The 16,060-nt window shown below is 43.4% G+C and overlaps 1 protein-coding gene across 16 annotated transcripts in view; it reads right to left on the reverse strand.

Moving 5' to 3' along the window:
• CACNB2 (calcium voltage-gated channel auxiliary subunit beta 2) overlaps window positions 1–16,060 on the reverse strand; it is a 464,597-nt gene that overhangs the window by 11,234 nt on the left and 437,303 nt on the right. For all 16 annotated transcript variants that reach the window (XR_015139558.1, XM_086334123.1, XM_086334114.1 and 13 more), the window contains one exon: window positions 7,186–7,295. Coding sequence is in view for 15 of the 16 variants with exons in the window: in XM_086334123.1 (XP_086190249.1) it covers window positions 7,186–7,295 (110 nt within the window). In the remaining variant the exon portion in view is untranslated. The remainder of the gene's footprint in view (window positions 1–7,185; window positions 7,296–16,060) is intronic.

Consider the following 16,060-nt stretch of genomic DNA (forward strand, 5'->3'; position numbering starts at 1 on the left):
GACTGGTTCCAAATAAGAAAAGGAGTTCGTCAAGGTTGTATATTGTCACCCTGCTTATTTAACTTATATGCAGAGTACGTCATGAGAAATGCTGGGCTGGAGGAAGCACAAGCTGGAATCAAGATTGCCAGGAGAAATATCAATAACCTCAGATATGCAGATGACACCACCCTTATGGCAGAAAGTGAAGAAGAACTAAAGGGCCTCTTGATGAAAGTGAAAGAGGAGAGTGAAAAAGTTGGCTTAAAGTTCAACATTCAGAAAACTAAGATCATGGCATCTGGTCCCATCACTTCATGGGAAATAGATGGGGAAACAGTGGCTGACTTTATTTTGGGGGGCTACAAAATCACTGCAGATGGTGACTGCAGCCATGAAATTAAAAGATGCTTACTCCTTGGAAGGAAAGTTATGACCAACCTAGCTAGCATATTCAAAAGCAGAGACATTACTTTGTCAACAAAGGTCCATCTAGTCAAGGCTATGGTTTTTCCTGTGGTCATGTATGGATGTGAGAGTTGGACTATAAAGAAAGCTGAGCTCAGAAGAATTAATGCTTTTGAACTGTGGTGTTGGAGAAGACTCTTGCGAGTCCCTTGGACTGCAAGGAGATCCAACCAGTGCATCCTAAAGAAGATCAGTCCTGGGTGTTCATTGGAAGGACTGATGTTGAAGCTGAAACTCCAATACTTTGGCCACCTCATGCAAAGAGTTGATTCATTGGAAAAGCCCCTGATGCTGGGAGGGACTGGGGGCAGGAGGGGAAGGGGACGACAGAGGATGAGATGGTTGGATGGCATCACCGACTCAATGGACATGGGTTTGGGTGGACTCCGGGAGTTGGTGATGGACAGGGAGGCCTGGCGTGCTGCGGTTCATGGGGTCGCAGAGAGTTGGGACACGACTGAGCGACTGAACTGAACTGAACTACATCTAGCTTCACTTCCTTTACTCTTTTATTTGCTTGTATTTTCCTACTTTCAGTATATAGTTTTTGCTATTGTGTGACAGAAAGAGACCCCATGAAGCACAGTTGTGTATAAATGTGTGCAAAGATGTAGCTTATTCTCCTAAATTGACTTGTTCCTAGAAAACTGCTTGGGGTAAAAGCAAACCACAGTTGCAGATAGTATAAAGCTGGGCAGGTTAAAGACACTAAGGTGAATTACTTTATAAAGCAATAGTTAATTATCTGAGTTTATTATTTTTAAAAGTTTGGATTTGGAATTGGCAAATAACTGTATTATAAGAGCCTTTACTATTTTAATTCAAATAGTGTTTTTAGTTCTATAATGTATAGAAGTACATATATGTGTGCACAGCTAATACACATATTTTAACTTATGATGCCTGACCAATATTACAACTGAGAAAAAAAGTGAGAACTTTTTATGAGCCCATATAAAGACATCCATACATGCACAGATGTCCTATACCACTCCGAAAATCTGATGATGTACATAAAGCTGCAGAATTTTCATGGTTTTTTCCTTCATGCCATATGGTGGCATATTAATATAATCAACTCCAAATGCAACATACTGTACTTTTGTTTATGTAATGAAAGTTTTCTAAAAGCTCAAGTATAAAGTAAATTTCTACCTATTATATCTTCAATGTACTGGATCGTTCATCCTTTCTTAAATAATTGCTGCAACTGATCTCATCTATTAAGTTTGAGGTCAGTGTTCTCAAATTTAGTTTTTACTAAATGTATACAAGAAAGAGATGCTTTTAAAATAAACTACCCCCACGTCCTGCATTCAGCCCTACCTGCCCTTGGGCTCAAAGCACTTCCAGGATAATAAATAATGGTTGAAAAAAATTCTTAGGCGTCCTCTCTGGCCCCAAACTTGCCTCTAGCATACAGTCTCCAGCTGTTTCACAAACACTACAACATAGCACTGATTTAATTTGACCTAGATCTTTGAAATGCTAATATTCTTTAAAAAAAAAAAAAAAAAAAGCAACATTACAGAGAACCCATTGTGCAGACTGAGAAGAATGTGCTACATAGAAATTGGTTTGTTTTTTACTTTATCTGTTTACTTTCTGGGCTTCCCAGGTGGCGCAGCTGGTAAAGAATCTGCCTGCTAGTACAGGAGATGCGAGAGATGTGGGTTCGATCCCTGGAGTAGGAAATGGCAACCCACTCCAGTATTCTTGCCTGGAAAATTCTATGGATAGAGGAGCCTGGCCAGGGCTACAGTCCATGGGGTCACAGGGACTTGGACATGCCTGAGCACATGCTGGCTATGTACTTACTAGTTACTAAAATTTTAAGTTCTAGGATATATTTCTTCTATCAGATCTAAATTAAGTATATACTTTAATGAGTAAAAGAATTATATAAACTATGCACTGTTTGAAAAATTAGAAATAAAACTACTCATAACAGCAGCCACCATTAACTGATCTGCTACACATGCCACGAACTTCTTCATGTGCTTCTCACAATAATCCTAGTAGGTATCTTGGTAGTATCACCATTTTAGAGATGGGAAATGGATACAAAGACTAAATAATTTCCAGGTTAAAAACAGTACTTTTGCCTGGAAAATTCCATGGACAGAGGAGCCTTGTAAGCCACAGTCCTGGGTTCGATCCTCTGGAGAAGGGAATGGCAACCAACTCCAGGGATGGAACCCAGGGTTATCCAGTAAAAGTGAAGTGAAGTGAAGTCACTAAGTCGTGTCCGACTCTGCAACCCCATGGACTGTGGCTTACAAGGCTCCTCTGTCCATGGAATTTTCCAAGCAAGAGTACTGGAGTGGGTTGCCATTCCCTTCTCCAAAGGATCTTCCCAACCCAGGGATAGAACCCAGGGTTATCCAGTAAGGAGTCTTTAAATAGAAAAATGATGCAATGAGGTGATGTGCAGGTCAGTGGATGAAAATGTGGGGACCAGGGGCTTGCAGGAACCTAAGCCTGCATTTCCGCTGAATTCACGAATTCAGTATTTGCTGTGACTTCATAGACTATGACACCTGTGAATACTGAGAACCCACTGTGCGTTAAGCCCTGTCCTCTCTGGGAAGTTCTAGCTTCGTGTCTAGTTTCCCGCTGGGTATCTGGATGTCCCACAGTATTGCAAGTCCAACATGTGTACAAATGGAGCTCATCCCCCTCCCCAGACCCCTGCCCTCCATGACTTCCTCACCCTGAGACCCTTATCCCCAGAATAATACCATCTTCCTCAAAGCAAATACGCAGGAATCATCCTGGGGTTTTCTCCTTCATGTTCTCCATCCAGTAGAGAAATCCTGACCCTCTCACCTCTGGATTCCCGCCAGTCTTCTCCTTCCCCCTGTCACTAATTTACAGCCTCTCTTATTCTCTAACCTGAATGACGACAAGTCCCCTAGGTGACCTCCTGTCCAAGTCTTTGCCACACCCCAACTCTGCTGAAGGGATACTTCGAAAGGCACCACTTAAAAAAAATTGCAGTATAGTTGCTGTGAAAAGTGAAAGGGAAGTGCAAGTGTCAGTTGCTTAGTCATGTCTGACTCTTTGCAATCTCATGGACTGTAGCCTGCCAGGCTCTTCTGTCCTTGGGATTCTCCAGGCCAGAATACTGGAATGGGTAGCCATTCCCTTCTCCAGGGCATCTTCCCGACCCAGGGATCGAACCCAGGTCTCCTGCATTACAGGCAGATTCTTTACCGTGGGGTTGCAAAGAGATGGGGAACATGAAGGAGAAAACTCTAGGATGATTTCTGCATTATATAAGGTGCATAGATGTACAACAGGGTGATTCAAGATTATATTCCATTTATAGTTATAAAATACTGGCTCTACGGGCTTGCCAGGAAGTCCAGTGACTAAGACTCCATGCTCCCAATGCAGGGGGCCTGGGTTCGATCCCTGGTCGGGGGATCAGATCCCACATGCTACAAGTAAAGATCCTGCATGCCATAACCAAGACTGAAGATCCAGCGTGCCACAGCTAAGACCCAGTGCAGCCCAATAAATGAATATTTGAACGTGAGCTCTGTTCCCCATGTTGTACAGTATATCCTTGTAGCTTATTTTATACCTAATGGTTTGTACCTCAGTCTCCTCCCCTTAGCTTGCCTCTGCCCTCTGTCCTGTTCCCACTGGTAACTGGTCTGTTCTCTGTATCCCATCAACCTGTAGAGGCGCCGGTTTTAGTACTTACCTACTCATCTACAGAACGCACTATTTCTCTCTGAAGCTGCTTCGGCAGAACAACAGAATCCTAATTTCCCTCTCCCCTCCCTCCTGCCTGTTCCTTTTCCCTTCTCCACATTTGCCATCAGAGGTCCTTCTGAAACGCTAGTCACCTTGTGCCACCCCTCTGCTTCCATGCCTCTTCCTATCACATCCGCAGTTAAAGGCCCAAGAGTGCGACCCAGTCAGGCCCTCCACCACCTCTCTGATCTCACACCCTCATCATTCCACTCCAGTCACACCGGCTGTCCTGCTCCCCCTTCAGCCCACTGGACATGCTCCTGCCTCAGGACCTTTGCACCTACTTCCCCTCTGCCTAGAACTTCTCTCTTCTCTCAGGTAGCTGCCAGGATAAAGAATTCATAACACAAATGATTCTGCTAAAAGCTTACCTCCTCGGAGAGGCCTCTCCCAACTTCCTCATATAAAATCACGCCCTCGTCCTCAGCCTACTCTCCACCTGTCGGCCTGTGTCTTTTTCCAGGACTCATCAACCACTGACACCAGGTGTTAACTGTCTGCAGCCACATCTAGTAGCTTCTGTCCATATTTTCCCTGTGAAACGTGAGCGAGACATGTATGTCCTTCACATGTATGTCCTCATGCTCACCCCACTCGTTTCACGGGGAAGATACAGACAAGCCCTCAACACAGGGGGCCCGGGTTCAATCCCTGGTCCAAGAACAAGATCCTGTGTGCTGCACTAAGAATTTCCAAGCTGCTGCTAAAAGATTTTGCATGCCACAATGAAGACTGAAGATTCCTCATGCCATAACTAAGACCCAGCGCAGCCAAGTAAACAAATATTAAAAAAAACCTAATAGTAAGTTACATGTGTAACAGCCATTAATGCCAAATAGATGGAATAGTTGCCAAAGCCATTTCATTTGATCAAATTAGTACTTGACAATAAACAGGATTCGAACACAAACCTGCAGATGTGTTAACTAAAATCTCCAAATTGTTTTTACAAATGAAACAAAAATGTTGACACTGATATAATTACTGATATAATCCAAGTATGAAGGGAGTTGGGGTTATAGCCATCGTTTATGGAAGTTGCACTATGTTTAACCTTTCCAGTAATTCCACAAGGTAGCTAGTATCATCTCTTTCTCTCTCTCTCTTTTTGGGTTTAGATGAAGAAATGGCACCATATCCAAGTCTGTGAGTCCTTGTCCTTTGAAATAAAAGACTTTTTTGCTTTAGTTTCCCAGGCCTCCCTGAGTCTCAAAAAGCTGACTTAAGAGTTAATGATTGGGCAAAAAGTGGGCAGAAGCCCTAAATAAACATTTCTCCAAGGAAGACATAAAGATGGCCAAGAGGCACATGAAAAGATGCTCAACATGAGTCATTTTGAGACTAATGCAAATCAAAACTAAAATGAAATATCAACTCACACCAGTCAAAACGGCTATCATCAAAAAACCCACAAACAATAAATGCTGTAGAGGGTGTGGAGAGAAGGGAACCCTCCTACACTGTTGGTGGGAATGTAAATTGGTGCAGCCACTATGGAGAACAGCAAGGAGGTTCCTTTAAAAACTAATAGAGCTACCATATGACCCTGCAGTCCCGTTTCTGGACACATATGTGGAGATAAAGATAGTCCAAAAGAATACATGCACCTCAGTATTCATTGCAGCACTGCTTACAACAGCCAAGACATGGAAGCAACCTAAATGTCCATCCACAGGGGAATGGATAAAGAAAATGTGGTACATATATACAATGGAATATTACTCAGCCATTAAAAAGAATGAAATAATGTCATTTGTAGCAACATGGATAGACGTAGAGATTGTCATACTGAGTGAAGTAAGTCAGAGAAGGAGAAATATTGTATGACATCCCTTATATGTGGAATCTTAAATGATACATACAAACTTATTTACAAAAAAGACTCACAGACTTAAGAGAACAAATTTACCAGGTACCAGGGGGAAGGATCGGGAGAAGGGATAGTTAGGGAGTTTGGGATCGACATGTACACACTGCTGTATTTAAAATGGAAAGCCAACAAGGTCCTACTGTATAGCATGGGGAACTCTGCTCAGTTTAATGTGGCAGCCTCGATGGAAGGGGAGTTTGGGAAAGAATGGATACATGTATATTTACGGCTGAGTTCCTTTGCTTTACACCTGAAACTATCACAACATTGTTTTTTAAAAAAAGTTAATGATTGAGAAATGTGAAAATGTAGAAGCAAAGAATAGCTGTTGGGCTGGGAAACTAGTAATGATTTAGACTATAAAGCAGCCACATAGCAGAAACAACAAACTCCCAGTTCTTGAAAGATATAAAGGCTGGATACACATTCCTAAATTGTTTTTACAGGAAGCAGACCCCCACCAGATGAAAACTGCTGACCGTAAGAACAGAGAAGCTAGACTGATTGAAACCAGAAGGTTGATGATGCTTGAGACGTCATCTTGATGCCAACCAATCCTAGAACTGTGCACGAGCTGATCTTCTCCCCTGCAGCCCCTTCCCTGAAGCCATCAGGGAGTTCAGAGCATTTGAACATGGGCTGCCTGTTCTCCTTGTTTGGCAGCTGCAACAAATGCTGCACTTTCCTTCACCACAACCCTGCATCAGTAGACTGGCTTCACTGCATGCAGGTGAGCAGAGCCAAGTCTGATTCAGTAACAGAAACTGAGCCTTAAAGATATTAATGACTTTGCTTGTGACAACACTGTTGTCAAAGTGAGGAGTTTATTTAGAGTCTATGGACACCAAAGCTCATGTTCGTGAAAACAGACACCATCCAAAACATTCATGCTGACAGCCTGTGGAATTTTTAACTCAAAAACTTTCCAAACAAATCCTTCATACCATGAAATCACTAAGACAGTAGCAGTGGCTACTGGTGACACCTGTCTGTTTTGCCTATGCACTCTGACACACGGAATTATCATCTAGTCAGATCTGCTCACTGGTGGCCTCAGCAAAAAAGGTTTAAATGGCTTCAGCTCATTGGTGACGGACACTTACCTAAGCTTGACCTCGTGTTGGATCTTTCTATTATTGCATGCTTACTGGGATTGTTTAAGACAGAGCGTTTGGCCAGTGAGATGTCGGCGGTGACCCTTGTGATGGAAATCCTGTTGGCGAAAAAGCAACAGAAGATCTGAGGTTAACCACTGAATAAAAGGGGACAGAAATGCATACTCCAAACTCATCCAAGTATGATACATGAAGTGAAGTGTGAAAGTTACTCAGTTGTGTGTGTCCGACTCTTTGCAACTTCATGGACTATACAGTCCATGGAATTACCCAAGCCAGAATACTGGAGCAGGTAGCGTTTCCATTCTCCAGGGGATATTCCCAACCCAGGGATCGAACCCAGGTCTCCCACACTGTGGGTGGATTCTTTTACTAGCTGAGCCACAATATAGACCATATTTTCAACAAAGAAATGTTAGGGCACTTAATCATTCATTTTTCTCTTTAAACTTTTTATTTATTTTCTGTTGGGGTATAGCTGATCATTCATTTTAATTCTGTACCTACCTAACTCAGCATGTATCAGTTGCTTACCAAGTGCCAGGCATGCCCTCAGCATTATCTCATTACCCGGATTAACTCATTAAATCATTCTAAAAACTTCAGTGGAGAGGATATTCTCCCACTTTTGTTGATGCAAAAAAAAAAAAAAAAAATGAGCCATGGGTAGATTGTTTATCTAAGGCTATACTGTTCCTAAAAGTGATGAAGCTGCAATTTGAACCCAGAACTCCAGAGAGCCTATATTCTTAGCCCTTGTGCTGTAATCCCTCCTGTAAGTATGGTGCTGTGATCGGCCTGAGGAATAAATAAGAACAAGACAAACAAGATCTTCTCTAAGAGAGCCGAGCAGCAGAGATGGGTCGTAAATAAGAAATTAATACAGTAGTACAGGTTAAGAGGACTGTTCTGAAGAAGACCCAGAGGGTGTTGTGACAATCATGAGTCAAGGAGTGGGGAGTCATTTCAAATAGGGTAGACATGGGGACAACAAAATTGGGAGCTGGGCAGAGTAAATGACTTAGGCTGGAGACTGGGCTGAACGAACAAGCCAGCAGCAGGGAAAATGTGGAGTAAAACGGCTCATCAGGCCTCTGAAGAAGAAGGTGAAGGGGGCACGAAAAATAAGAGATTTCGTTAAAAGTCTGTTCCACAGTTCGACCCCTCCACCTCCCCTTTATTACATCAAGCCATGAGGTGGCCGTCCTTTTCCTGTGTGGTATAAGACCACTGACTGGTCTAGTCTCTCCAGGAAGTAAAACAGGGCATCTGACAAGGGGGTGCTACAGAGAGCAGGGACAGAGAGAAGAAAAGGAGTCGAAATGTTGAGCCCCCAGTCCTCTTCCTCATCCTAGAATTTTGGTAGCCAAGGGTATATCCCCTAGGTGTCAGAATGGAAGATTCTTCTCAGGGGGAATCTGACCAACAAATAGAAAAGACCCAAAGAATAGGCTTTGGGGGTTTCCCATGGAGACTGCCCAGTGGGGCTGTCCTACAGGGAACACTGTATCTTACGAGCACAGAATCTCCAGTTGATTATTTGATGTTCTGTTATTATACTTGAGCACACCAGTCATCCCTGGGCATCTCAGGAGAACTCCTCACATGAGAGACCAAGACAAACAGAAAAACCACCTATGACTAATGCCCAAAGCTGAATGCTAAGACATGATTATACCTACGAAACTAGAACAAAATTCTATTTAAAGACTCAGACTAAGAAAGCATTTTTGGAGATTAAAAATATAACAGTAGAAATGAAAATTCAAAAGAGGGGCTGGAAGACCAAGTTAAGGAGATCTTCTAAAGAGTAAAACTGAAAAGACAAAGAGATGGAAAATAGGAGAATAAAGGCATAAAAACTAGAGAATTACCCAGGAAGTTCAACTTCCAATAAGAGCTCCAGGAAAAAGAGAACAAGGAAAACACAAGAGAGGAAAGTTAAAAAAAAAATAGAATTAAGAGTCTGATTTTCCAAATGGAAAGGGGGAGCCCAGCAGAAAGGTTGAAACTTCCACATCAAGACATGTTCTTGTAAATGTCATGACACTAGGCACAAAGAAAAGCCTAAAAGCTTCCAGAGGAAAAGGTGGCTCCCCTACAAAGGGTCAGGAATGGAAATGCTTGCTCTTCTCAACAGCAGCAACAGTTGACACAACACTATAGATCAACCACACTTCAATAAAAAATATTAAGATTGGAACCCCCCCCCCCCAAAAAAAAAACCCCAAAACACATAACAATGGAGACAGAAGGCAATCGAGCAAAAATCCTTACAAATTCTGGGCGGGGGACAGGGAATTATTCCAATCAGAATCCCATAACCATTTTAACCATTTATCAGTTAAATAAGAGGGCTGATTAAAGGCATTTTAAAAGACATTCAGGGTCTCAAAAGTTTTAATGTCCTCTTTCTAAAGAAACTGTCAGAGGATATTGTTGACAAAAATGATGGAGGTGAATCTTGAGAGAGATCAGCTGATCTAGGGAAAAGGGGTTCACACCCCCAAAAAGGTGGTGATAGGCATAATGAGCAGAGCTGTCTCATAGTGACATATATGCACTCAACACAGAGACAAACCACCCAGGCCGGGGCAGGACAGGACATTCCTGGAGAGAGGTTCGGGAAGACACAGCCGAAGGACACCTGGATGTGTACGAATCTATTGTGAGGAACTTGAAACAACCAGGGGAAGAGCATGGGGCTGGACTGGCACCAACTATACAGAAAATCAAGCATGTGTGAAAAGCAAAATTATTCATCTCATAGATGCCACAAAGAAAACACATCAGAAAAAGTAATGCGAATATATGACATGGCTCATTGAAATCTTATTTACACGGTCACAATGGATCCAAAATATAGAACCAGCCAAAATTATGATGTACCTGTTGGGAGAGTGAAGGATGAGATGGATGCAGGTGTGTAGATGTGAGAGACACAAACAGGAGGAATATGCATGAGGCAGCTAAATAGTCTTCATCGGAGGAAGTCCAGAGAGAATGCCTATCGGTGAATGAAGCATGTGATGTAGAGGCAAGGACTGAAAACTGAAAGAGTTAAAAGTGGTTGCCTCTGGAGAGCAGGACATTCGGTAAAGTGTGGAAAAGGAATTACTGGCTTTTGCAAAATAAAACTCTGTTGATTTATATACTGTAACCTTTACTGTGTACAGTTTCCTGAATTTGGACCAATTCATAAAGTCCTGTCTCCACCATCACATTCATGACATGGAACAGTTCCATTAGCTTCCTGACCCCACCCCTGTCAATCACGGGCTGTTTTCTATCCCTATGGTTTTGCCTTTTCCAGAACATCGCTGTAGCCTCTTGAGCTGAGCTTCTTTCATTCTGCATAAGGGATCTGAGATTCACTCATGATGTTGTATCAATAGTTTATTCCTTTACATTGTGGAGTAGGACACCTATGTACAAAAATTAAGTGCATTTGATTAAGTTTGTTGTATAAAGAGGACAATTTTACTTTACATGGAAAAAGCGATAACCAGAAAAGCAATATTAAACCCACTAATATTAAACAGTTTCATTTTGACTTCCCAAGGCATTCACAAGTTGAGTTCAGATGACAGGTGTTCAGCAATTGTTTAAAAATGTCTTTATTTATTTGGGGGTTGGGGTGGTAGAGTAGAGTGATGTAACGATATTCCTTTCAGCACCTGCATGGCATGGAGGGTATCGGTCATTCCACACAGACTTATGAGGTGCCTACTAGGTGGAAATCTTCATTCAGAGCACTGTTATGGAACTCAGATTCTTGTGGGGTGGAGGGAGGCAGGGATATAGACAAAGTCTGATGTCAGGTGGCATTAAATGCCATCAAAAAAGCAGTGCAGGACAAAGGAATGAAGTTGGGTCATTTGTAGAGATGTTGATGGACCTAGAGTCTGTCATACAAAGTGAAGGAAGTCAGAAAGAGGAAAAACAAATATTGTATATTAAAGCATGTATGTGGAATATAGAAAAAAGTACAGATGGACCTAGTTCCAGGGCAGGAACAGAGACGCAAACGTAGAGAACGGATGTGCGGACACAGGGGGAATGGGAGGGTGGGATGAACTGGGAGATGAGGTTTGACATAAATACACCATGTGGAAAATAGAAAGCTAGTGGGAGCTGCTGTATAGCACAAGGAGCTCAGCTCAGCGCTCTGTGATAACCTGGAGGGGTCGGGTGGGGTAGGCTCAAAAGGGAGGGGCGCACGCACACACGCGCACACACACACACACACGCACACACACACAGACAGCTGATTCATGCTATTGTACAGCAGAAACTAACAGAACATTGTAAAGCAAGTATCCTCCAATAAAAAAATTATGCATGACAATAAGGACATATGGGGATACTGTGGGTAGGGTTTTGTATGCAGAGAAGGAGTCAGGACCTGAAGTGCTGGGCATTAAACCAGGACCCCTGAGTGGGACCCAAGGCCTGCCGAGGACCAGGATCTAAAGAGCCCTGGACACTCACTGGGAGACAGGCTGCCCCCTGAGAGAGACGCCCTGGGGATACAGTGGTGACAAGACACACAAAACTAGGCCGGAAGCCCCTCACAGTCAGCCTGGGGGGATTCAGCCAGGGGACAGGATTTTCTTTAATGATCCAACTTCCTTTCTGCCGCACAGGCTTTGTTTTATCCGCACATGGTATTACTTGGCTGGGCTTCCACTGCCCTGCTTGTGTGGTTTGCTCTATAGGCTGCAGGCGGAGAGCTACTGTCCCGTTGCAACTCCTTAAGTGATGCTTCTGGAATCGTCACTGCTTGAGGTTCCACCAAAAAACAGACCCTGAAAATCCTAAAGGCAAAAGCCTGGGGACAATTCAGTGTAGAGGAGTGGTCCTCAACACTTGCAGTGTATCAAAGCTGCCTGAGAAGACTTTACAGTTAAATCAAGTCCCATCCTAGACATTGGGCTTCACTTAATCACAGGTGGGATACAAGTCCATGACTTTTTTTTAATTAAAAAAATTTTTTTGGCCATGCCACATGGGTTGCAGGATCCTAGCTCCCTGACCAGAGATGGAATCCTTGTGCCCTGCGGTGGAAGTGCAGAGTTCTAGCACTGAACCACCAAAAAGTGAAAGTGTGAAAGATTCAGTTGCTCAGTCGTGTCTGACTCTTTGTGACCCCATGGACTGTAGCCCGCAGGCTCCTCTGTCCATGGAATTCTCCAGGCAAGAATACTGGAGTGGGTAGCCGTTCCCTTCTCCAGGAGATCTTCCCTACCCAGGCATTGAACCTGGGTCTCCTGCATTGCAGGTGGATTCTTTACTGTCTGAGCCACTAGGGAACTGCCAGGACATCTCCTAAGTTTGCTACATTTTAAAACCTCTGCTGGTTTTAAATCGGCAGCCAGGGTAGACAACCACAGGTTCAGAAGAACCTGCCACACATCTAAGTACGTTTTCCACACGACAAAGTGATGTCATGTTTCCCAGCACTGATTTCCAGTAAGACTCCTTAGCACAGGGTTCACCACGGACCCCTCCCTACAGAATTCAGTACACATGCCAAACGCTTCTGTGACAAGACCTGACATTTTCAGAATCGCTGGAGAGGACAATTGAATTCATCACTGATGGTGGCTTTTTTTTCTTGCCCCCAATTTCCTTGTTAATTTACCTGTCATTGTCCTACTAAGTGAACAGGAAGATTGCTTTGTTCACGGGGTGACACGGTTGTTTAGGGTGGATCTGACTGAAATGGGCTTGTCCAGTGCACATAAGAGAAAGGACAATGACTCATCATCTCTTCTCTGACATGACACACTTAAGGCTATTTTAGCAATGAAGGTCTTGATTCTGACAACTCTCCAGGGCATCAACACATGAACCTAACTGGGTTTTAGCACAAAAAATAATTCCTATCAAGAATCTTTTTATCCCCAATCCTTCCTTTCATATTTTCTCCCTCTTGGGCTTTCCTTTTTTTTTTTTTTAATATACTTTGTTGAGTTTTCTCTGGTGATCCAGTGGTTAAGACTTCACCATTCCAATGCAGGGTATGTGGGTTCGATCCCTTATCAGGGAACTGGGATCCCACATGCTGTGTGGCATGGCCAAAAAAAGTATTTTGCTTAATAGATAACACAGGAGTGATTCATTTTCCCCTCCTATAACTGCATATCTATTTAGGATTAGCCACACTCATACTTGTTATGAGTTTCCACCCTCTATGGCTGTCTGGCCGACCAGAAGCAGACAGTGTGTGATTTACTAACTCTGGATGTCTTGCCTTGAGTGAAAGAGTTAACGTTTTGCATGACTTTATTGAAATTCTGTTTTACAGACCGTATTCCTTCCTCTGAAAGTGAAAGTTGCTCATTCGTGTCCAACTCTTTTCGACCCCATGGACTATATAGTCCATGGAATTCTCTGGACCAGAATACTGGAGTGGGTAGCCGTTCCCTTCTCCAGGGGATCTTCCCAACCCAGGGATCAAACCCAGGTCTCCCACATTGTAGGCAGATTCTTTACCAGCTGTGCCACAAAGGAAGCCCAAGATACTGGAGTGGGGAGCCTATTGCTTCTCCAGTGTATCTTCCTGACCCAGGAATTGAACCAGGGTCTGCTGCATTGCAGGTGGATTCTTTACCGACTGAGCTAACAGGGAAGCCCCTTCCTTCCTCTGAGGATTTTTTTTTAATTTTATTTTTAAACTTTACATAATTGTATTAGTTTTGCCAAATATCATAATTGGTGATCACAGGCCTATAGTGGTGAATTCCAGTTTTAAGAGTTCAGAGGAACCATGGCAGGTCCATTCATAAAGCCACATGGCAACTAGTTTGGGCCAGAAACAGAAGACTGATACAACACTGAAAATACTGTCTTTGTTTCTTAAACGAAATCAATCTGGATGGCTAACACCGTAGAACATGGGTCCATGATGCACCCTGTAGCTGGAGTCTGTCTTCCAAGTTCAAAACTTAACTCAGGTTGAAATAGAGGTCAGGGAACCCATCTCATTCCCCCATCTTTGGCATTTAGAAAAGAGCAGTGGGTTAACTCAGTCATAGAGAGTAAAGTGCCCAGTCTAGCAGAATTTTCTGGGTAAGTAGGTTCATGTAGACAATTCTAAATGGTGATAAATGACAAAGTCAAGAACACAGAAGTGAAAGCTACATGGGCCCAATTAGAGGTTGGGCCAGAGCCTAGACCAAGCTGAAGGCCCAAAGATCAAGCTGTGATTCCCAGCATGAGATAAATTATATTTTATAAACCATGCAAAGCAAAACTATCTACTGAGGAACATCTGATTAGGAAGACTCTGATTCTAAAGTCTTTGTTTTTTTATTTTGGCTGTGCTGGGTCTTCACTGTGGGGCACAGGCTTCTTTCTGAGTGTGGCATGCAGGCTTAGTTGCCTCGTGGCATGTAGGATCTTAGTTCCCTGACCAGGGACTGAACCTGTGTCCCTTGCATTGGAAGGATGATTCTTAACCACTGAACCACCAGGGAAGTCTCGTGAAGGCTTTTTTGAAACACAGATTCTAGTTTTCATTTTCTGTCTCTTTCAGTCCTTTGCTTTCAGTTCTACTACTATTCCAGTAGTCATGTATGGATGTGAGAGTTGGACTATAAAGAAGGCTGAGCTCTGAAGAATTGATGCTTTCGAACTTTGGTGCTGGAGAAGACTCGAGAATTCCTTAAACAGCAAGGAGATCAAACCAGTCAATCCTAAAGGAAATCAATCCAGGATATTCATTGGAAGGACTGATGCTAAAACTGAAGCTTCAATACTTTGGTCTCCTGATGCAAAAACTGGCTGATTGGAGAAGACCCTGATGCTGGGAAAGACTGAGGGCAGGAGGAGAAGGGGGCAGCAGAGGATGAGATGGTTGGATGGCATCACTGACTCAATGGACATGAGCTTGAGCGAACTCTGGTGGTTGATGAAGGACAGGGAAGTCTGGTGTGCTGCAGTCCATGGGGTCACAAAGGGTCAGAAAAGACTTTGCAACTGAATTGAACGAACAATATCCTGCTATAAAAGCTCCCCCCTTTGCCCTGCCTCCCCTACTGATTTTGGCTGTGGAATAGATTTTGGTCCTTGTCTTTGAAGAAACAGTTCAACAAAGAGACAAAATTTATTGGAAGCACAGTATGTATGGAAAGCACATGGGGGAACCTGGAGTAAGCTTGCACAATAGAAAGTTGCTTATTGGGGCAGTTTTCCAGGTTGTCTCTGGCTAATCATCTCGCTTGTGCCCAACTCTGGTCTTTCAAAGGGCAGCAGGATGCCAGCTTCAGGTGTTCAGCCTGGGGCTTATCTAACTCCTACCTCATGACCAGAAATCAATATAAACATGAAACAGTCATGAAAGCTGGTGTGTTCAAGGAAGAAAGTGAGAGATTTAAAAGAACAGTGAAATCTACAGATTCCATTTACTGCACTTGTATTGCCAGACAGGAAAAGGAAAGGAATGTGGAGAAGAGAGGCACCCAGTGTGTCTCATGAAAGATACAGAAATACACCCTAGCTCTGTCTGCTCCCAGGTTCCCAATAACCTATGCTTAGTTTACGTTTGGAAGCTTCCAGTTTAGACTCCAATCCTATCTTTGATGCTTCTGAAGTTGGCTGAAACGTTACTATGGTGCCTACTGGTTATTTGATTCAAGGCTGCCATTCAATACACCCCCAGTAAACTCAATGAAGCCAAGGCCCTTGTCTGATTTTGCTCCTCACAATACCTGGCTCAGCAGAGAAGGGGAAGGCCTGTGACAGCTGTGTGGGTGGAGATGGGGAATGGGATCCAGCCCCAGGTAGAGGGTTGGCCATCGCTCACAGTAACAGGAGAAAAGGCAGAACATTCAGGCAAATAAGCAAGGGGGTGGGTGTG

This window comes from Bos grunniens, chromosome 13 (assembly GCF_055505025.1).
Source record: "Bos grunniens cultivar Pamir isolate PY7600 chromosome 13, Bosgru_T2T1.0, whole genome shotgun sequence".
Lineage (NCBI taxonomy): Eukaryota > Metazoa > Chordata > Mammalia > Artiodactyla > Bovidae > Bos > Bos grunniens.